General features: G+C 39.2%; 2 protein-coding genes across 6 annotated transcripts in view; both read left to right on the top strand.

Annotated features, from left to right (window-relative positions):
• LOC110988786 (cytoplasmic dynein 1 intermediate chain 2-like) overlaps positions 1–16202 on the top strand; it is a 36296-nt gene extending 20094 nt beyond the window's left edge. For all 5 annotated transcript variants that reach the window (XM_022252609.2, XM_087139562.1, XM_022252611.2 and 2 more), the window contains 9 exons: positions 1169–1268; positions 1500–1625; positions 1924–2070; positions 2276–2389; positions 2600–2733; positions 3435–3579; positions 4807–4947; positions 5901–6026; positions 12254–16202. In XM_022252609.2, coding sequence (XP_022108301.1) covers positions 1169–1268; positions 1500–1625; positions 1924–2070; positions 2276–2389; positions 2600–2733; positions 3435–3579; positions 4807–4947; positions 5901–6026; positions 12254–12358 — 1138 coding nt within the window. In that variant the 3' untranslated portion in view covers positions 12359–16202. The remainder of the gene's footprint in view (positions 1–1168; positions 1269–1499; positions 1626–1923; positions 2071–2275; positions 2390–2599; positions 2734–3434; positions 3580–4806; positions 4948–5900; positions 6027–12253) is intronic.
• A 1505-nt stretch (positions 16203–17707) lies between these two features.
• LOC110988789 (macrophage mannose receptor 1-like) overlaps positions 17708–22422 on the top strand; it is a 31946-nt gene continuing 27231 nt past the window's right edge. Inside the window, exons 1-3 of the mRNA XM_022252614.2 lie at positions 17708–17867; positions 20911–21084; positions 21354–21523. Of these exons, the coding sequence (XP_022108306.2) occupies positions 17828–17867; positions 20911–21084; positions 21354–21523 (384 nt within the window). The 5' untranslated portion in view covers positions 17708–17827. The remainder of the gene's footprint in view (positions 17868–20910; positions 21085–21353; positions 21524–22422) is intronic.

Below are 22422 nucleotides of genomic sequence, written 5' to 3'. Positions count from 1 at the left end.
TTCATACAGGCTTGAAAAATCCATGAAAATGTTTGCAGCTCAAAAGTCAGTTGGAAAAAGAGGCTTGGAAGGGGAAGATGAATATTATTGGGAAGTAACCCTAACCTTCGCTAACCAGTAACGTGTGTGAGTTTGTGGCATTGGGTACTGGTACCGGTAGCTTACTATCTGGTGTTTAATTTTGTGTGAATGGGTACTGTGCGCCTACACATACCCTGTTGAATTTGGACTGAATGGGTACTGTGGGCCTGCACATACCCAGTTGAACTTTGACTGAATGGGAACTGTGGCCTTCTCACTTTATCCCAGCAGTTGGGGATGGATATGCAGCATGATGGTGTGTGAGTTTGTTTGAATACTCCATACTCTTTATACTGTGCAGTGGGCCTGCCATATCAAACAAAATTACTCAGGTAAAAACCTGTTGGAATTTGTGTGATGAGGTACTCTTGCAACAGGGGTACTTTTGAAGCCTGTGGGATTGGGTACTGTGAGGTAAGAGTGTTTTTCCAAGGTTTTGAAGTTTGTGTGATTGGGGAAGGTTAGGTCCAGCAACCCTTGGGTGGTTAGGGTTAATTAGAAAAATTAGCAACAAGGATACTGCAGGTACATCAGGTGGTGTAATAAATTGTCGAAATGACGGATATAGGGATAAACAGGAGGCATTTTTGCTGATTTTCAGTTTCCTCAAATCTTACCCCGTCTAGTGAATGAGCCTTCAAACAGAGTAAGGGGTTACATCGTCCCTTTCCCAGTTATTGTCATAAAGGCATGCAAAGTGAAATTTGAAAAGTAGTGCAGATTCAAACAAAAGTTAATCTCATAATTTGGAAGAAAATAATGTAACATGCTTACTGTTACAAATGGAGTTAGAAAAGCACTAAACATGCTCGAGTAATAATCTACTGCTGACCACAATGGTCGGCATTCTACATTTATGTACATACATACCGAGATCAGAGTGCTTTGTACCTGGATGCTGTCCATATTGTTCATTCGCAAGTACTCAACAGTGGAGACATAAGGATGTAGTCTATGCTGATGTACTTATTGCATTATGGAATAGGCCTCTGGTGTCTGGCAGAACTATTCATTTGCCTGCCTCATGCTCCTTACTTGACTTTAATTTCCTATTTTTTTCATTATCTTTTATACTTTCATCTACAAGAGATAAGGATGCAGGAGCCAAGCTCTCCTTGAACTATCAGTTCTTTGATGAGCGATGGTCTCGTCATCGCACTGTCACGTCACTTGATTGGTCAACTCAGGTACTGATGCATGTATCATATATTGTAACTAAGTCTATCTCACCAACATGACCAATGCGAATTTTGAAATAAGTCAACTTGTAATTGTTAGATTTTAGTTTGTGTTTCCTGAATTCCTGTTTTTGTTCTGGAAATCAAACTTAAAAATAAAGGCAGGCTTAAATTAGATATTGAGTTAAATCACTAAACCTTTTGCAAGATATTGACCATTACTTCACGCCTTATGTGTAGTTCCCAGAGCTGGTGGTTGGATCCTATAATAACAATGAAGAATCTCCTCATGAACCAGATGGTGTGGCCTTAGTATGGAACATGAAATTCAAGGAAGCCTCGCCAGAATTTATCTTCCACTTCCAGGTAAGACATTTTGCTCAGAACCCCTTGCTAGTTTTTATGCTCTTGATTTTAGTTACGGTCCTGGATTCAGTGTGCACTTGTAATGAAGTTTGTGGTTGATCAGTAGAGATGTCTGTGTGCCCCACTAAAAAAATCCAGAAGAGTTTTCTCTCTCAAGCTAAGCAAGTCTAGTAATTATTTGTCAGTTTGCCATTGGGTCTTTGTTTAACAATAAAAAATCAGCTAGTGCAAAATGTTGTTGTTAAGCCCAAGGTCTATGGAGGTGCCAGTGTTAACATGTTTATTTAATTCTCTTTAGTCTGCAGTGATGTCAGCAGCCTTTGCTCGTTTCCACCCAAACCTTGTGATTGGTGGAACATACTCTGGTCAGATTGTCTTGTGGGATAATCGAAGTACCAAGCGGACTCCAGTCCAGCGATCCCCGCTATCAGCAGCAGCACATACTGTGAGTTTCCTAGTGATTTCCTTTTTGTTCTGTGGCCCAACGTACAAATGTGACAAAATGATTTCTTCTGTTTGCCTACCGGTAGTTCTGAATCGAAAATGGCAGTGCTTAGAGGAATGTTCATCTTTAGTTATTGAAACATATTTTTCCTTTTCTTAGAATTGTCAAGTTTGATCATCTTCTTGTGTGTTGTTTTTATCAACAGCACCCTGTGTACTGCGTGAATGTTGTGGGAACCCAGAATGCACATAATTTGATCAGTGTTTCCACAGATGGTAAGATGTGCTCCTGGAGTTTAGACATGCTCTCTCAACCGCAGGTAAACACTACGAAGCTTATCAAACCTGTAGTTTCAGTTTTTCAATCACACTTATGGAAATTTCTGAAATAGTATCTCTTCGCATACCAGTTTAACATTTATTGTGAAGTGAAATGTTGGTAATTAGTGTTGGTGGCCAATAAAATCTGGGTGTGAAAGATTTTTTGAGTTCATTCCTTCTCCATGTACTCTTGCCCATTTTACATGCAGGACAGTATGGAATTACACTACAAACAGTCCAAGTCAGTTGCAGTGACCAGCATGACATTCCCTAGTAATGACGTCAATAACTTTGTTGTAGGTAGTGAGGATGGGTCTGTGTACACTGCCTGTAGACATGGAAGGTACCGTAAGATAACACAAGTATTTAAATACTAACTGTGCTCCAACAAGCATGTTACTCATGAATCAAAGATTATACTCTAGCTGGTCAGGAATTTAATTTCAAGTCCTGTTCTACAGTTACCATGATATTGACATTCCAAGATAATAGCCATCCCTAGCTTTGAGTTCCCTTACTCACAGAAAGTAATTTTGCACAAAGGAACCACTTGATTGATGGTTAGGAACCAACCCATTTTTGGGTATTTCACAGTGTCAGAAATTTAAATTGTGAAGATGTTTAAAATTATCATTTGACATGCATTTACTCGTGCACTGAATTTATTTTTAAAATCAAATGTGGCAAAAAGTTTAAGGTTTCAATTTGATTTTTAGTGACCATCAATGCAGATACTTTTACAGCCACAACAGTCCATAGTTCTCTTTCCTTTTCAACATGTTCAATCATATGTAAATAAAGTATTATTTGTATCATTCTGTATCAAAGTTCTGTATTTGACATATAGATGTGCACAGTATGTCTGTCATGCTCACTGCTATCGTTAGTATCTAGAACTGAATGATGAGTTCTCACTGTCGTATCTTCTGATGTGATGGGACAATTAACATCAATCCCCCTTCTCAATCTTGGAATCAAGTCAAAATCCAGGCATCATCCATCTTTACACTACTGGTAATATTGTTACCATTTTTTATCCCACAGTAAAGCTGGTATCAATGAAGCATTTGAAGCACACCAAGGACCAGTAACAGGGATTGATTGCCATCATGTCCAAGGACAATTGGATTTCTCTCATCTCTTCCTGTCTTCATCATTTGATTGGACCATCAAACTCTGGAGCCTTAAAGTTTGTATTTTTGTTGATGAATTGTCAAATTTTGGAGTATTGTAATTTGATTTGGTGGAGTTTTTATACAGTATTTTTCTACTGCTCACCAGCTACCGGTATTGTTCCAAAGCATGTCAAGTAACAAACTTTAAATACTTTGTTAAAATTCCATCATCAGTCTTAAAGTAAATATTTGGAATCACTGGATTACATATGAGACCTGTTACCACAAATTGAGCTATAAGTGGGAATTAAAAATCAAAAATTGTACGGTAGTTTCTAATTCGACAGAAGGAGAGTTTTCCAGTGGTATGGACATGTACATGGAACACTTCAGGTAAAAATATAAGGTGACAATGTGACATTCTGGTAGCTTTGCGTTTTTGTTTCTGACAATGTTTCAATATTTCTGACCGGGTGCAAAAAATGCTGTCATTAAAATTGCTCAGAAAATAACATCTTTAAATATATAATTATAATAGCAGATTATTATGTAGTGCACATATCCATCACAAGTGATGCTCAAGGTGCTGTATGCCTGCAAGTTGGGCTCACAACAACTAAATATTCCTGAAACCATCTCAGCTCTCATGCTGCCCTATCAGGCGCACATGGCTGACATAACCAAATCTGCCCTCACAGGTACCCATTTAAGCCTGGGTGGAGAGAGGCACATGGGAGTAAAGTGACTTGCCCAGGGCCACCAGCTGGATTCGAACCCCCGACCTGCATGCCCGCATTATTATTATCTTTAGTATTATCTCTAAATGTATATGATCCTGTAATATTTGAATGAAATAAGAGATGGTTACTCTTTCAAAATATTACAAAAACACCAAAATTGACCTCCGCGTTAATATGTGACTTTGAATCTTCAAAATAGGAAAGAGAACAATGCAACTTTACGCTTATTTTGTTGTGATTGGTCATATATGTTTGGTTATGGAGTCTGAAAATCAAATGTGTGTAATGTAAACAGAATATTGGGATAACTGATGTCCCTTGACTTAGTGGATTTTTGTTTGATAGAGTCCATAAGAGCATCATAAATATGAAATGTGTGAAACATTTTATTTGGTTCAAGTTCTATAAAATTACCAATTCTCAAGTTCAGAACTTTTAGAGGATTGTACTGTGATAAAAAACACTTCAGAAGTTTTTAATTTGGATAATTCACAACTTGCAATGCAGTTCACATTCTCATTCAAGTTTTAACTGTTCACATTTTTTCTTCCTTATCGGTAGCAATCCAAGCCACTGTACTCATTTGAAGACAACAGTGACTATGTGTATGATGTACAGTGGTCTCCTATTCACCCAGGCCTTTTTGCGGCAGTAGATGGAATGGGCAAACTGGACTTGTGGAATCTCAACAATGAGACTGAGGTAAACAAAAAAGAAATTGCTCTTTTTGAGTTCAACTATAATTACCATCCATCAGCAGGTTAGAGTGCTACTATGGGCACGGGACAGTTGGTCTGTTCTAAGCAACTACATGTACTACATGTACTACTTGGAATCAAACCCAAGAAGTGGTTGCATTGTTAGTTATCAGTACTGTATTTTAATATACGGAGTGAACCAATTGTGTCAGAATGATTGTGTGCACCTGTACTGCAAGAAGTTTACTGCAAGAACGAGAACAAATGCATTCATTCAATATTTTTACCAATAATAAGATTTGTCAGAAGTTGATTTGGTTGTTTTAATTATGGATTTTAGCCCTGCCTGACGTGTATTGTAACACTGTATACACAGTGCTTTCCCGAAAGCTTGTGAAAAAAAGGGTACTCAGGTGGGATTCAAACCCATAACTTCCTGCTTACTAGTGCAGACGTCTTAACCACTTGACCATGAAGCTTGCCAGTGGTGGCTGGTTGGTTCAAGTCAGATGTAGCAACAGGTACCGTGAACAACTATTCCTAAGGATTAGATTTTTACCATGCCCGAAGAGTTTGGTACAGTAGGTCATGTCAGTGGCACCCTTGTGCACATTTGCATTGATAAGGAGACGACCGTGTTGTAAGTCCTATGGCTATGCTCTAATTTGGCAAAAAGTCATTACTGAGGTACATTTGCGTCCATTTTTTGCATACTGGGTGCATTCCTAAACTTGATCCACCTTTGGTTTTTGAGTGTTTGTAAATATCTTGCTGATTAAAGAGGCATTTTACTTCTGTGAGCATTGTACTCTTGGTTCCCAGTTCTAGTCATGGATTAAGCTATAGACATGATAGATATCCAAGAACAGTAACAATTGCAAACATCACTCTATGGATTTGTCAGTAAATGCATCATTTAGACTACAGTAACCCGCCTGTACTTGGTTGGATTCTCAGGTTCCAACTGTCAGTGTGACATTGGATGGGCAACCTGCAGCCAACCGTGTGCGCTGGTCTCATAATGGCCAGCAAATTGCTGCTGGAGATACAGAGGGTAGAGTTTTCATCTATGATGTTGGGGAGGTAAGTCAAAAATAAACCAGGGAATTGATATGTGCAAAAGAAATTTTGTTTTATTTCAGATTTATTTGCCTTATTCAGCCGATATAGGCCAAAGCCCGCATAGACCATGAGAACATGCACTTTAACAGTCCTGAATCCTCCGATTTCAATATGATTTCACATACTGGTACGCCCTACGGAAGTTAAGGTTAAGTAGATCAGAATTACACATAATCCATTGCTTACTGTCTTGCCACATGCACCTGTCATTCCACTATCTTCAATCAGAAAAATGAGACTAAATTAAACAAACGATTTATCTTTCACTGAAAATTTCAAGGAATTTTTTTGACTTTAGCATGCATCTTTTACAAGTTAATGTCAGGTCCTCTTCGAAAAAGCTTTTGGGGGCTTGTTTTTTTTTTGCAAACTCTTACCCATGCAAGATACAAGTACTTCTGGCGTCCATAAAATACATAGGGAGGCAACTCTTGAATATAGGCATCAGTATTTTCATTCTTTCCCCCTAAATTTTTTGTTTCAGGCGTTGCTCAGCTGTCCTTGTAAAAATTGTGGTGCATGTCCAGACATCAACTGATTCACATACAAAAGGCCCATAGCATATAGGTGTCACCCACGGCCAGCGTTTCAGCTAGCGAACCATTCAGCCGTGTTTTGCACGGCCAGTTTGTGAAATCACGGCCCATTTTTTCAAGCATGGCCTGGTGGTGCAAATCAAGTCATGCACTACTTAATTCGAGGCTTGTTTAATCTAGATACAAAAAAATGTGACAATAAAATCTGAGCTAAAATTCATTTTTTTCCCATGCTTTTTCCCAGCCCCATCAAAAGTCCAAAATAAAAAATATGCTGCAGTAAAGCACATATACGCTGGGACTACAGTTCAGACATTTGGTGCGAACATATCAATGCCGGCAGGCGGGTTCCCTTATTTACAAATAATGAACTACAGCACCATATCTATCAACTTATACAAAATGAATATAAGGAGCCGTACTTGTTCACCAGGGATCGATTGTACATGCAATCAACCTCATTCCCATGGCAATTCTTAGCCGCCATATTGCGGCCACTCTCACACAAGGCAGTCCATGGGGACGAGGTTGACATATAATCATTTCGGGACTTGCGCTGCGTGCTCACTATATCATCCAGAATGAAACAAAAAGTAACAGGCAAGAGCTGGCCGACACATAATCTTTGTTATTGTCAATATTCAGCATAAAGCTTTAGGTTCTTCTACCTTAACGATGGAAAAAATTGTTGAACTCTTCCGATGCCGTGTTCAGACTCGTACACAAGCGCGAGCACGTGGCCTGCCTGTATTGTATATACATGGACATATGAGTGGGTGCGTGTACAGTGAGCATACACGCACTATGCGATTCATGTACGACATGTATTTTTTCATCCACATTGAAGTTCAGTCTTGTACCCCATTTGCTTGTTCTTAGCCAAATTGCTGAAGGAAACATGCATGTAGGAATACTGGGATTCATTTTGTATCATTATTTCTTTGCTTATCACATTATAATCTGAATGTACTGCATTGCAAACAAAAAGGCACAAAAACGTGTATCAAGTACTGACCTGCGTTATTACCTACATACTGGTACCATTTTCTTAAAAACAAAATAAAGTAGATGTGAGAAATCTGTTCAAAGGTGTTTGTCATTATTCACTTCTTTGTTGCAGGGCTGTTAAATCACTCTATATAAAACAACAATTGCACACAGTTTTACCATTTTATTTACATGTACTACTGAATGATCAAATTTTCATTTTTATTCATCAGTATCAATGTTTGTAGTCAAAAATTTTGAAAATACCAGTATAAATGTTATAGAAGCTATTTAAGGAAAAGGCACAAAATCACATACATGTATCTGAAGAAACTTTGTCTTCTCCAAACAGGCCATAACATGTTTTGGCATTGAGCAACTTATTACCCTTTTTGCAGAGTGGGTCACATTTACATGTAAATCATCTTCCGCACTTTGACCCAACCGAGCGTGACGTGTTAATATATGTACATCAACCACAGAAATGAAAACATAATTCTTAAACAAGTGTACACGTCTTCCATGAAACAATAAGGAAAATTATGTGTGTTTACACATCCTCCGGTGGCAAGTGGTTAAGACCTTTAATTTGAGAATATGGAAACATCAGAACATTTTTCCCTTTACAGTAACATTCATTGACCTTTTGACGTGTAGTTTATAGTTAACAGCTCTGTGTGTTCCTCTGTTTGCATGGTGTATTTTGATGCTTTGGAATGGATTTTTGGTGTGGCATTGGCTGGTATGGTGTGTACATGTACATGTATGTACCATACATTATATTGTAACGGGTACCAAGTACCGTATACGGAACTTGACCTGCACTGGGCCCTACAAATCCCTAAAATTAACCCGCTGGGATCAACCTGGAGGAATCGGTAACGCTTGCTGAGCCACCTGTTTCACCCACAGCAGTGATGATGTCGCCACACACTTTTAAGAGGACAGGCCTTCACGTCGAAGCCTGGTAGACTTCATGAATGGGAAAAGTAGAAAGGGAGGGTAGGACGCTTGGCGCACAACGCAAGTGGAAAAGTTGGAATTAGGCAGTTGGAATAATCTGAGTCTGTCCTAAAGTCTGACTCTAAACCTTCACTGTGAAGCGAGATTCCTAAGAAAAAAAAGACAGTCAATTTATGAGGCAGTGGAGAAATATTTCTAGAATTCTTAATTATGCTTCTGATTTATTTGCATCCAAATTCATCTTTCAAGTTCAAGTAATTCTTCTTTGTCAGGTGAGGTGAATTCAGCCTGCATATGTCTCTTCGTTTATTCTGAGCCTCAAGATTATTGCTGCAGCTGTGATGTAGCTATTAAGACCGGTAGCCAGTCTGCTGTCTGTACATAGCCATGTTCGCTACACGAACATTGGTACGGTTATTATAAACCTTATTCTTCAGGTCTTTTCGTGTCCTTACTTGGCTCACTACTGCTTCTTGTCTGTTTTCCTATCATCATAACCCTTCTTTCTAGTTCATCATCACTTTCCTGTTTATTCTTGGTGCTAGCTAGCTTCTTCCCACAGGGCTTGTTCTGGAGGTGAACTGAGCACTCGAATGTGATGCCGGCTCGCCTTTCATATATTTTTGGCATGGTTGAGATCTGCACGTGTATGCTGATAGGCTAAAAGTGTGCATCGCACGCATACAAATGAAGTCACCCCACTGACAATGAAAGCACTGAGTATGTGCATATGTACATGCCTGAGTTAAAGTCACTGTTAACTTGTGTGTAAAATGTCAGACACACATATACGGTATAATGGGCAGAGTCAATGACACTGTGCATATAGTGCTTACAAATACATGTACATGTACAAGCATACATGTACTTGTACACTTTACAAATCGCATAAGAATCTAAAAGAAACCACACATTAAATACTGTAGCATTGGTGTTAAAATGGATGGCTTCTGCACATTATGATGTAGTTATTCTGTAAGCAGTTGGCATTCTTGGTAAGTTTGTGCAGCTATGAGAAATGGGTTTGCGGGTACACCATGGAATCAATCTCTTTTGGACGAGGTGTGGTTCTTAAAAGAACCGGCCAGCAAACCTGTACCGCCACCTCTGCCCGTCAGCTTCCACCTGTCCAAGATTCTTTGGCCAACCCAAGATCCACAAGCCGGACACCCCCCTGCACCCCATTGTGTCTTCAAGGGGCTCAACAAGGTACGAGACCACCTGCTTCTTGACCGGCCTCCTCCAGCGCCTGGTCGGCAACACACCACACCACATCTCCAACTCAAACCAATTCGTGAAGCTCACAAGAAACCTGTCAGCCTACAGCCAACAGACATCATAGTGAGCTTCAACATGGTGTCACTATTCACCAATGTCCCCACCGAAGTAGCGTGCCAGATTGCGAAGGATCGGCTGGACAGCGACCCCTCCCTCTCTGACCACACAGCTCTCTCTGCTCAGATCGTTGACCTCATCCGCCTTGGCGTTTCCTCCAGCTACTTCAAGTTCCCCATATCCCCGGTCCTAGCCATAGTAACATCTTCATGGAAGAATTTGAAACATCATCTCTCCTCACCGCCGACCGCAAATCCACCATTTGGCTCCGCTATGTTGATGACACATTTGTCATATGGCCCCATGGTCAAGATCACCTCCAAGAATTCCTCGAGTACCTCAACAAGCAACACCCCACCATCAAGTTCACCATGGAACAAGAACAAGACGGACACCTCTCCTTAGGTATTCAAGTATCCAGAAACCCAGACGGCATCCTCGATCACCGAAAGCCCATCCTAATCGACCGGTTCCTGCACCAGAGATCTTTCCACCACCCAGCCATCAAGACCTCCGTCAACCGCACCCTCGTCCGCAGAGCCTACGAGCTCTGCGACCAGAACAACCTTCACCAAGAACTCCACCGCATGAAGTCCGCCCTCAAGATGAACGGCTATCAACGTATCAACCTTTCCAAACCCTCCCGCAGGACGTTAGGGTCTCCTATACCCAAAGCCCCCCAACCCCCAACCGCCACAGTATGTCTACCGTACCTGGGCCCCACCTCCCACCAACTCCGGAGCATCCTAAAGTCTGCCAACATCAAAATACATCATGCAGCACCCAACAAGCTGCAGGCTGCACACCCACAAGGACACCCACCCAGTAGTCGCCCCGGCGTATATCGCATTCCATGTGAATGCGGCCAAGTATACATCAGAGAAACCGACAGGAACCTCCCCACCAGACTTCAAGAACACCGCTCACACAGCCATCATCAAACATGCACACTCCATGGACCACCGTATCGAATGGAACAAAGCAGAACAACTCATCACCCCCATCCAGAACTGGCTCCCAAGGCAAATCCGAGAAGCCATCGAGATTTTCCAGCACAACACAGTATCCTGAGACATCGGTTTCAAGCTCAGCGACATCTGGCACCCCCTACTAACACCAATGCAGACACCCACTCCTGGGCAGTAGGGTCCCTTATACCCGAAACCCATGCCCCACATCCAGGCGTTAGGGTCTTCTCTACCCGAAGCCACCCGCACCCCCCTCCCCCGGCATATGGGTCCCCTATACCCGAACACAAGGTTTCCCGCCAATTCTAGGCTCCAACACCTTCACGCAACACTGCACACGCTGAGTCATACAACCCGCGAATCCTGTTCCACGCTCCACCCCTTCCGGATTACCTTTATAACCAGCTATCCACTCCAGTCTGGCACACTCTCCTGAGGACGGCCAGAGCATGCTGGCCGAAACGACGAGTTTATACTCAATAGTTTTTTAAGAACCACACCTCGTTCAAAAGAGATTGATTCCATGGTGTACCTGCAAACCCATTTCTCATGTTTCATCCACCACGTAAAGCTTCAAATCTTAATTATTTGTGCAGCTAATAATGAAATATCACTGAAAGTTCCACTTCCTTCCTGTCAAACACACAGAAATGGTTCCTGCCAACTTGGGAAAAATAAAGAATAGTGCATTTTTGTCACAATATGAACCCCCCCATTTACCAGTTCGCATTTTTGCCCAGGACTTCTTTAAAACCCATCAGAGAAGTAAAAGTACTGGTAATGTATGACTGTTATTGATTCTTAGCAAATTATGCAGAATTGTCCAGTGGTTTAGACAAAATGCTATGTAATGCCCGGGTAGCTTTGTATGTCAAGACATACACGCAATACTCTAGTCCACAGGTGCCGATCTCTTATTTCAGTTTCTTATGTTAAGTAACATGTTAGCAAACTTCCTTAAAAACAGCGACAATTGACCAACAGTGATTTTGAACCATATGTGTATGTGTAGGCAAAATGCTAGTCATGCATTTATTGTTCCATAGTTAAGACTATTATGAAATATTTTAGTGCCAAATACTGGTAAGTTCATTTTCAGCATAAAAATCTTATTACTGTACCGGTACATGTATACAGGTGTGTGAAATGCATTTGAACATTTTGTTAAAGATAACCATGCAACAAAATGATCAAGTCTGTCTGAGCTAGACTGTTTCAGGAGTTTTCAGAGTGTTAACTCATTGCAAATTTGTTATGTCTGTTGTGTCCTCAACTCGAATTTGTATGGAATGGTTCTTTGCATATAATGTACAATTACGCTCATTTGACATTTGTATAAACAGTGTTCTACAGTAACACTGTATTATGGATAATTGATTTTATTTTGTTTGTTTGTTAGAATCTTGCCATGCCCAGACATGATGAGTGGTCTAGATTTGTCCGTACACTAGCAGACATCAAAGCAGTAACGGCTGACACTGAAGATGATGATTTGTCAAGATAAATGCTCTGTAACTGTATTTGTGGCTTCCAGTGAAGTCTGAATAGACACTACATGTACATGTATGTCACTTTATTCCATTTTACTGCTTTGCTGGTTGACTGCTCTAGCTTGCTTAGAGGTGTGATGTACATGTACATTATCTCTTTTGAAAAGTTACAGAATGAATGTGAAATTTAACTTCTTCCCATTGCTACAATGTACATGTACATGTATGCATGCTGATTATTAAATGTCCATGTTATTAGTGCTGTGAATACCGTACAGCATTTCAGTTGTGAAAAAATCTGTACATGTAACCATGTTGCAGCCACATGATGGCCCTTGATTAGAAAGCAGAAATTGCTTTATTGACCATCTCATGATGTTTAGCAGTAGCCCCCTACATGTAGGTCCTTTTACTAGGAACCATCCTGAATCCTCCGAAATCCTCCGATTTTCATTATGAAAACTGCCCAAATTCTTGAAAATCCTCCGGCAATTCCTGTCATTATGTTGAGGCAGTGCAAATGACACTCTTGAGCTGTGCAGTTGATTTAAAAGAAATATTGGGCTGAATTTGTGCTTGACTAAACACAAACAACATAAGGTCTAATCCACAATCTTCGTGCATGGCATCCTTCTAAATCAGCCATGCAGTTTTGCCCTACACCCTGAATCCTCCAAATTCCTCCACTTTGCAGAAAAGGATTTCAGAGGGTTAGGGTTAATGTAAGACAACATGATCCCGGGGATAGTAGCAATTTTCCATGATGATTGCCACAGGCATGTTGTAATATTTCAAATCAGTCAAACCATGCTGTAAAAGAAATGAAAAGTTAGTGTTTAATGCATTTTGTGGATCTGATGTATTTACCGTTGGAAGAACATACATGTAGAGTAGAAAATTATATTTGCTTTATGATTTCCTTTTTAGTAGTTCATACACGTACCAAACAAACACAAGTCACTCAAACTTCACAATAATGTGGCTAAAGTTTAATGTGAACTTCAAATCATTGCAGAATGTTTAAAGGTACATATACCGGTAGACTGTGTTACAAGTGTGGCAAAGACCACCAGGTAATCTTATCTATTGTCATAATAAAATTATTATGAAAGCTGCTGCCTCTAAGAGATTTTTTTAGAGGAGGCAAATAAAAATCCTGGTACGATAGCTCATTAAATATAGGGCAGGGGTACCAGTAAGTGACCAACTATGAATAGAGAATGAACTTTGAACTACAATACATATACATGTATAATTTCCAAACTAGACAGATTATGTAGTGTGCTTCAACTGCTTCTGTAGATCTTATCTTTCAAATAGTTTGTCTAGACTGGACCTTGTCATGGCACTCCTCTTTGTTAAACAGACCTTTTCTCTGGAGGAATGGCGCTATTACAGTTAGCCAATCAGATCTTAAGCCCTCTTAGAAATTGTACATGTAACAAGCTTTAGGTTTGTCTTCACTTTTTTTCTTGCATTGTATGCATGTATGCACTGGTAGTATGTACAAGTACAGCATAAACTAGCAGATACATGTACCTTGTTAATTTGCTTTAAATGCTCAGAACATGGAATTGTTCCACTATTTCAAGAATAATAATATTGTGTAACATTTTGGGGTAAATACCTATAGCTGTACACGTACCGGTAACTTCTACTACTGGTATTTAAGGGTTATACATGCAGAAATTGGCAAGACTGCAGGTACAATATCATTTTTAAAAAAAGCTTTCAGACTAGGACCTGTACATGAAGGTGTATTCCAAAATATGCATATATATTCGGAGACTAGATCAATTTTAACTTTGAACTGGTAAAGCATTATTCAATCAACTTTTTGTGTTGCTACATGGAGGTTGCAATAGTTTGTACAATTTTGTTTTGTGTTCTAAAGTAAAAACAAATTAACTTATTTCAGTTCTTTCACAAAATGCAGCTTTTGCTTTGTAATTAAATTGATTACATTTAAACAAAGGAATTTCTGAATTTATGGTACGAGGGAAGATCAACAAGTTGTGTCACTTGACCCATATTTCTGATGATATGAGTACACTTCAAAACTTCCTGTCACATTCCTTCAAATTAGCATCCCTCAACTGTTATACAGTGTAACATCCTTTTTTGTACTTCTTGAAGCATTGGTGGTACTCTGAAGGAGGTACAGATACATGTTTGGTCCTCATCTCTGAATGGGCAGCTTTGGCAAGGTCTTGGATCCATAAAAAAACATTCCAGTAAGCTTTGATGTGATTTGGGAAAGAGCCAGAAGTCACATGGAGCCATCAAATTGATACCATTTTCATCAACTGATCAAGGTACCGGTAAGTCTGTGTGAGATGAGCTGAGTGAGGACCCATATTATTGTGATGCAGCTGGGTTCTAGACCATCTTTGAGTTGGTGCTTTTGACAGGATGTGCTGGAGGACTTTTGTTGGAGCTGAGCTAATGAAATATGTGAATAGGTGAAACACCTATTCAGAGTGTCATCAGTGCTTTGAGAAGTTCTATGTGTAGAAGTCAAGGGAGGCTACTATGAAGGAATGTTACGATAATTTTCCAGATTTTATATGATATATACATGTAGGCCAGGTGACAGACTTTCTTGATCTTCCTTTTTATTTTAACAAATCCTTGCAAATAAATTCAAAGCAAACATTTGCCTTTAAATTTTAAGCTCAGCAATTTTCAAGAATACAAGTGGGAATCTTAGTAGACCCATTTTAAGTTTCTGTTTTTTGGCTCATGGAATAGATTGTAAAATACGTATATGAAAGCAGTAGTGTGATAACATGTTGTTAGACAAAGCACCCTAAAGTAGGATTTTTGTTTGGTTGGATATTAGGTAATGGTAACCTGCACACGGCAAAGTGATGAGTTTCAATGAAGCATGATACAGATGAAATTCGTATTTGTTGTCATGGTGAATTGGTCAGAGCATGCACTAAATCATTACAAGAGAATGACTTGAAAGCTTCTCTAGACTGTAGCTTTACTCTGATGGTAACGTATTTTAGCTTTTTTAGGGGTTTCGACCAAAAGTTCTTGCCACTGTGTTTTGATATACATGTATAGGGCATCATTCATCTTTTATTTTCAAGTTCTGATGTGTTGAAAATGGGGGTCTGCAGTTCTAAAAGTGACATCAGTTCCAAGTGAACCGGGATTTTTTTTCAGAAAGGGTTTACTTTCAGCTTCATGTGATCCATTATATTAGCTGTCCCTTCAGAAATTGTAGGATTTAGATACAAATATTATGAAAAATGATTGACTGGTACAACCCAATGTCAGTAACCACAGGTACATAGAAATTGGGACATGAAGGTCAAGTGTCACAGGTGGGATGTCACATTGAGACGGATAAGGCTGTTATAGTTGCATTGTATTTGGGAAAAAATAATGAGATTAAAGCAAAATTTACTTTGCCACATTTGCATGATCGTGCAAGTTTAGCAGAACTTAGAAATGAAGTTAGGAAAGTTAACTTCGAACTCAGCACAATTCTAGAAAAATGAATCAGAAATTCTTTTAGCAATGTTTGTGCCAATACGGTTTTGAATATTCACAGTGAATGGAGTACATATGGGAAACTTTGGTAGGATGTCACCATTTTGTCAAGGCATGTTGACATTTGTTTTATTTATTAGCCTCACTTTTGTTGTGTTTTCTTTTTAAGTTAATTAAAACTCCTGGAAGACAGCTGAAATTTCAGTGGCACTAACCACTCTAGATTTGTTGGTCGCAATGTAGTAAATTGCATTGGAATTTTGTAGAGGTAATTTCCAAAGCACATATGCTGGTATTTGTGGTTGTAATTTCAAGTTTCAGCTGTTCCAATAAATGCCCAGTAAAAACTTACAATTTGTGTTCATGAGGTGTATATTTTTGCCTGAATGAGCAACACGTACATGTGCTTGTAGGCTTTATTTACAAGTATATGTATTGACATGTACAGTTTACTTGTCATCAGGCACAAATTGCAGTGGTGCTTCTAAAAAAATGAGTTTTGTTCCATAGAAGAAATGAGTTTAACATTTCAGTCAGTGTTTCCTTGCTCTGTTGTTCAATTATCCTGGACTAAGATGACCACAAATCATTAAAATTCTCTTGTAACATTCCCTGTCAGATTGGAAAGGTCAGATTTGGCTATCCCCTGTGTTGATGTGCCAATGTTCCTCCAGTGGTAATAAGAGCCTACATGTAGGCTGATGACCATCAACCCCATTGGCAGGTCTACAGTCTTTCTGTACTCCACACTACATGCACATTGTGCCTTAAATGTAAAAAGGGATGTTTGTCCTTTTTGCACAAGAACTTTCTCAGTAAGTGGTAAAAGAAGACAAGGCGCCTTCAATTTGAGCAATATTATCCTACTGTTTTGCTCTCTTTTTTACTATCTGACTAAACTTGTACTTTACCTTGTATGCTTGACCGTTGTTCTTTTAGATTACAGCTTCATCTCTTCCTCCTTTTAACCATCTTTATGAGTAGCCTGTCAGTGATGATCAATGCTGAGAGTAAGAGAGAATGCTACAATCGTGCGTGTGTACGTGGGAAATTCTCCAGGAAGATACAGTTTAAGCCATTTAAGTTTTTCGACGTGTTAATTTGCCATAAGAAAAAACATTTGAAACAAAAAGTCTTTTCATTTCAAACCAGGAAGATGTCTTTTAGAATTCAGGGAGCTTGTGCCCTTTCAGCAGCTTAAGGTAGAACAGGGCCATTATAAAGGGAATTGTCTCATGTATACGGAAGTACATGTATGAAGAAGGTAAGTGTGTAAGCTGTGTATACAGTATGCTTATGCGTAAAAATGAGAAACCCAGTGAACTTAAAGTTAGGAATCTGCGTCTAAACCAATTGTGTTTGTTTTGTGTCTTAGTTCCTTCAGCTGTTGTTCGTCTTCATTCATATTTTCATTTGTTTACATGTTTGCTCTGGTGGCCACCCCACCCCCTCTAATTTTAGGAGTCCATCGTTCTGAATCCTTTTGGGACACCAACAAAATGTAACAGGGCAGTTTAATACATGTAAATGCTATGTGGAATTAAACTGGAAGGAAATAATGTAATGTTGAAACTTTTTTCTGTGTTACAAAGACCTCCCTAAATAAATTTACAAAGTTTGTAATTGCATCTCCAGATACAGGTATGTACATGTATATCAGTATCTACCACCAACAATCACATCTTCTTGTATTTTGTAATTAAACTGCAATAACTGATAGTACTTTGTACCATTAGGGTGGTTACTTCCATTTTATCAAGTTAATTATTAATCCACAGCTAAGTTTATGTTGTGTTTTTCTTGAGTTTTAGGTAAAGTTGCTATCAGTAAAAAACTTTGTCCTGGACTATTAAGGGGTATGCTTGTACCAGGCATCACTCTGCACTTCGCACATCACCAACTTTGCCAGTAGCTTCTACAGCTTTTGACGGCAGGTGTTTCTTTAGAATGAGCTGCTTCTGAGACACATTCTCAAGACAATGCTGCGACTTGCAGTCATTTTGCTCCTGTTCACTGTTGGTAAGATCATTGCTTGAATTGCAATTTGTCGTTGAGAAAGGTATGTTATATGGGACACTTGTGGACAATTTTTTATCAGGGCCTGCAGGTATTGGCTTGCTTATTAATGGTCAAGCTGACAACTCTTACACCGGTACATACATCTTGTGATTTGGCAGACATTGGTGTAAAAATAATTTGCAGTACTTTGCCTTTTTCAAGTGATGTCATGGTCATCTCAATGACTGCAAATGTAGTTAATAAATTGAATCATTTTACACTAAAGTCCATGACCAGATCAAGCTAATATAAATTGCAGACAGAAGAAAATTCTTGTCAATTTAAAGTGTCAAGTAATTTGGTTTGTGTTTGTCCTTCTTTCCAAATATTTGAACTTTAGTAATACTTAAGGTTAATTATTTGCCCAATATTTTTCATCAAAACACAAAGACACAACAGTTTTGTTTTATTTTTGGTTTTTTTATGGGGAGGGGGTTTCTTGATTTATGAAGAATGCTACCGTAGGTAGTGTAAGCCAAACAAGTGTTCAATGTAAATTCAATACCCAAACTCCCTGGGATTTGTTTGCTAAGAGCCATCCTTAATTCTTTCACTCTGCAAAAACCCACTACCCCAGTCTAAGTTTTAAGAAGAATAAATTCCTGTACTGTTTCTTCAAGCCCTTGGACTTGGAAGATCTGGAAGGGTTAGGATTGGTGTCTAACTTGATTCTGCAATATAGTAGTTTTGGAAAGAGATTAAAAAGCTTTCTTTTGAAGAAGCTACTTCCAAAGCTTTTTAAAACTTGTGACTTGCAGGAAATCTTTTCTAATGTCTTTTCAGAACATAAAAACTATCTTAAAAAAGGTTAAAATTGTTTCATAGAAAGTTGGGTATATCTGAACAGGTCCAAACCATGGATGATTCCTGCCCTTTCTACTTGCATATGTACAGTTACCTCACCATCTCTCCTGTATTTGTGAATAAGTTCACCCTTAAAATAATTTCTTTAAAATATTTCAAGAAACGTATGCTCAATCTGAAACCAAATGTCTTTTAAAATTGTATTTCTTACTGTGATTTAGTTGATGGCTAGAAACCTTGAAAGTTCTCATATATTCTGATAACTGTTGCACTTTTCTACTGAAGCTAAGTATAGATAGAAAATATGGTGTTCTATAGCCAACAAAATTTAGTCTCTTCGTGCCGTCGCCAGTATGTGACGCTATGAGGGCTATGAACAGTAAAGTGTTAGTAGAGTGTTTACCACCCAAAAACTTAAGAAAGCTGTTTCACTGCAACAAAATATCATAGGGAATGAGGCAGGGTGTGGGGGGATCCCCCAGACACACTACACCTAGAGTCCATCTGGTAGGCATACATGTTGGGCCTACAAGATGTTATCACGTGATGGTATCTATTGGTATGGAACTTACATGTAGGTCCGTCTCTAAGGGCGCCCCCATTTCCTCCAGTAATGATGCATCTGCAGGAGCACAATTTGACGGCATAACAAGACGGCATGATGCAACAGGTCAATGGCACGTCACGACAGGTTGACTGCACGACATGACGGCACAATGAAATGGTACGATGTGACAGCACAATATGACAAGACAGCATGACACAATGTCACAACAACCCACAACAAAACAACGTAATGCATTAAACACCGCATAAAAGTAATGAGAACAGAAGCGACACTATGACATGACCGAACTGTCGTAGCATCACGTCGGGGGACGGCACAGCATGATGCGATCTTGTTGTCTATAGAACACCATTAAAAAAACTGACTTTTACAAGCAGGGCATGTTGTTTATAGAAGAGGAAGTCTTTGAGGCACTATAGCAGAAAATATTGTGGTGGTTTCTCCTCCGTAGTCAGTGAACCCTTGGCTCGCCGGGCCACTCAGCCCAGTCGCGGCGCTGCTCGCAGGTGATTTGGCTAGGGCCTAGATCCATTTGGGGGGAAATATACCGCCTGTTACACCAAGAACAAGGGACGCTGAACAAAATGGCACGCCCAGCAAAGATATGTGTGATACCATCTACTTCTAGCTGGTTTATTCACTTCCACTCTCTTCCTCAACGCGTGAGATACCCTAACAAACTAATGCTAAACATTTACAAACGGCAAGGAGGGGGCATGAGGACCCATCGCCAAAGTTGGGTATCAAAGTTGTGTCAGTCGATCCAATTTGAACTCCTTGGCAGCTCGGCTTAGACTGACTAATTTTCCCAATTCTAACATTATTTAATTGCCTCCCCGGGCCCTGTTTTCCACAGTCATGAAAACACCATCTTAGCACAAAAATGCAAAACAATGGTCCACAATACCTATTTCAACCTTTCTTCCACTTACTAATTTTTATCATACTCCGCGTATTGTCAAACTTGCCCCTCTTTTTCCATCATGGCAGTCTTATTAGTTCAGTTTCCCACTTTCCACAACATAATTTACTCACAGAAAACACGTTGTCAAATCCCCTGACAGTTACACCAATACCCCTTAATTAATACCCCTGACTTGACGGCCCCCGGCTTCCAAACTGCCGGACCTAACCCAAAACCTAATTAAGTGCATCACTGGTCAACCCCACTGCCTTTCCTCTGGAGTTTAAAAGGTAACCAGACATTCGCGTTACAATATAATTAGAAAAAAAAAATCATTCAAATAATAAAACTGAATATTAACAGACATATGCCAGGTTTGTTTGTATTTTCTGGAAGTGGTAAAATTAATGCGTACATGAATGGTCCTGTGGGGTTCGAGTTGTTACCACATAAAATAACTTATGTACAACTCGTCTAGCTTCTGGAATTGGGGTTAGTAAATAACGATTGTCATGGAAAATTGTTGACAACAAATCATGCTTATGCATTGTTTATCCATCCGCCATCCCCTTTATATTTAATACTTGTATTTTTGACGAAAAACTTTGAGAGAACAATACATTTTCAGAAATAGTTTATATCTCAAAGTTGTCTCATATCCAGATTTACTGTAATTTTGTGCTTTTAAGAAGCAAGTTATATTTATAAACTTCTCGGTTTAATTACAGTTCAGGTGCAGGGAACCTGTGATGAGGGTTACTTTCAATTCACTGGAAGTTCAGACTGCTTTTCTCTGAAACCTAACCAAGGAGGTCAAATCAGAGTAACATGGATGGACGCCAGTTCTGAATGCAACAATGATGGTGCCACTTTAGCTTCTATCAAGAGTTTAAACGATCAAGGTAAACAATCTGGGCAACCCACAGTTTACAACTTTTTTTATTCCTGATACTCATATCATGATTGCTTGAGAATTACAAAGTTGTTTCATTTTACTCCCAGAGAAAGCAAAATTATATGTCTGACAGTATCTTGTGCTCTCTTGTCATCCAGTGACCAGGTTGGTGATGAAACACAGAATGATTCAACTTGAAAAATTAAATTTTGAATGCATACATGTATGCATAACTGACTGAAGAGTAATGTATGTACATCTATCTCTACCGTGTAGTGTACCTGAATGTCTTCCTAAACACTGCTTCTGCTTCTGAGGGGGTATGGATTGGACTGCGTGCCAGCAATGATTCTGGCGATTATGAATGGATTGATGGTAATGCATTGGGAGGATTTGAAAATTGGGGTACAGATCAACCTAATTCCAGTGTCTCTCCAGGAAATAGGGTAAGACCTTATATCTGCATTTTTTCTTGTACAGTATGTGTGCCTGCAACTAAGCTCTGTGCTAAATCACAGACTATACACTAACCCTAGATGTGGTCCAAGACTGAATCCAGTCATTTGAGTGGTGTACTTATGTCTTCGATTTAATTATGATGTTAGTTGGTTTTTCTAATGTACCATAGTGAAAAGGTCAGCTGCAACTTAGAGTCACCTGTAATCATGTATTGAGCCCCTCAGAAAGTGCCAAAGATAATGACGAAGGCTCTGTTTGTCGATATATGTCAACTAATGTGACCTAAGCGGTATTTAACCATTTTGTGGGAATAAATCAAAGATATTTAAATCAATTTACACATGCACATGTATACTGTACACTAATTGTCTTCAGCACGTTTTTAATTTTTTTTATTCAGCAAGATAATTAACTACATGTAAGTATGCTCAGCAGCCATCCATTTGTCAACCCCCCTTCTGAAAGTTCTGACTTTGGCTTTTAATTATACATACCCCTGTGGAAACTTATTTGGGGGCATTTTGCCTGAAAACTTATTCTCATAATATAAGATGTAGTGAGCACCGGGCAAGCTCTTCCAATAGGAAAACAGTATCCATTACATAATCAGACACATTATGTACATGTAATCAACTTCATGTGTAAGCTTAGCACTCCTTTGTATCAAATATTTGGTGACCCGAGTCTCATCATTTATTTCATTTTTCAGGATACATTTACAAAGACATTCTATTCACAAAAAATACTTTAAACTTTAAAAACAAGACATAACGAACACAATATTTAACCAGCTCTCACTGGATTTCCCCCAAAAAGGTGACCCACCATCCCCAAACCAGGCTGAAATTGTTAACTTCATTTCCCTGAAAACATGGAAATCCCACTG

Source organism: Acanthaster planci, linkage group LG08 (assembly GCF_054643075.1).
Source record: "Acanthaster planci isolate LZ-2023a linkage group LG08, COTS_SCS, whole genome shotgun sequence".
In the NCBI taxonomy this organism is placed as follows: domain Eukaryota; kingdom Metazoa; phylum Echinodermata; class Asteroidea; order Valvatida; family Acanthasteridae; genus Acanthaster; species Acanthaster planci.
The sequence above is the reverse complement of the archived record's forward strand: the minus strand, read 5'-3'. Positions and strand labels throughout refer to the sequence as shown.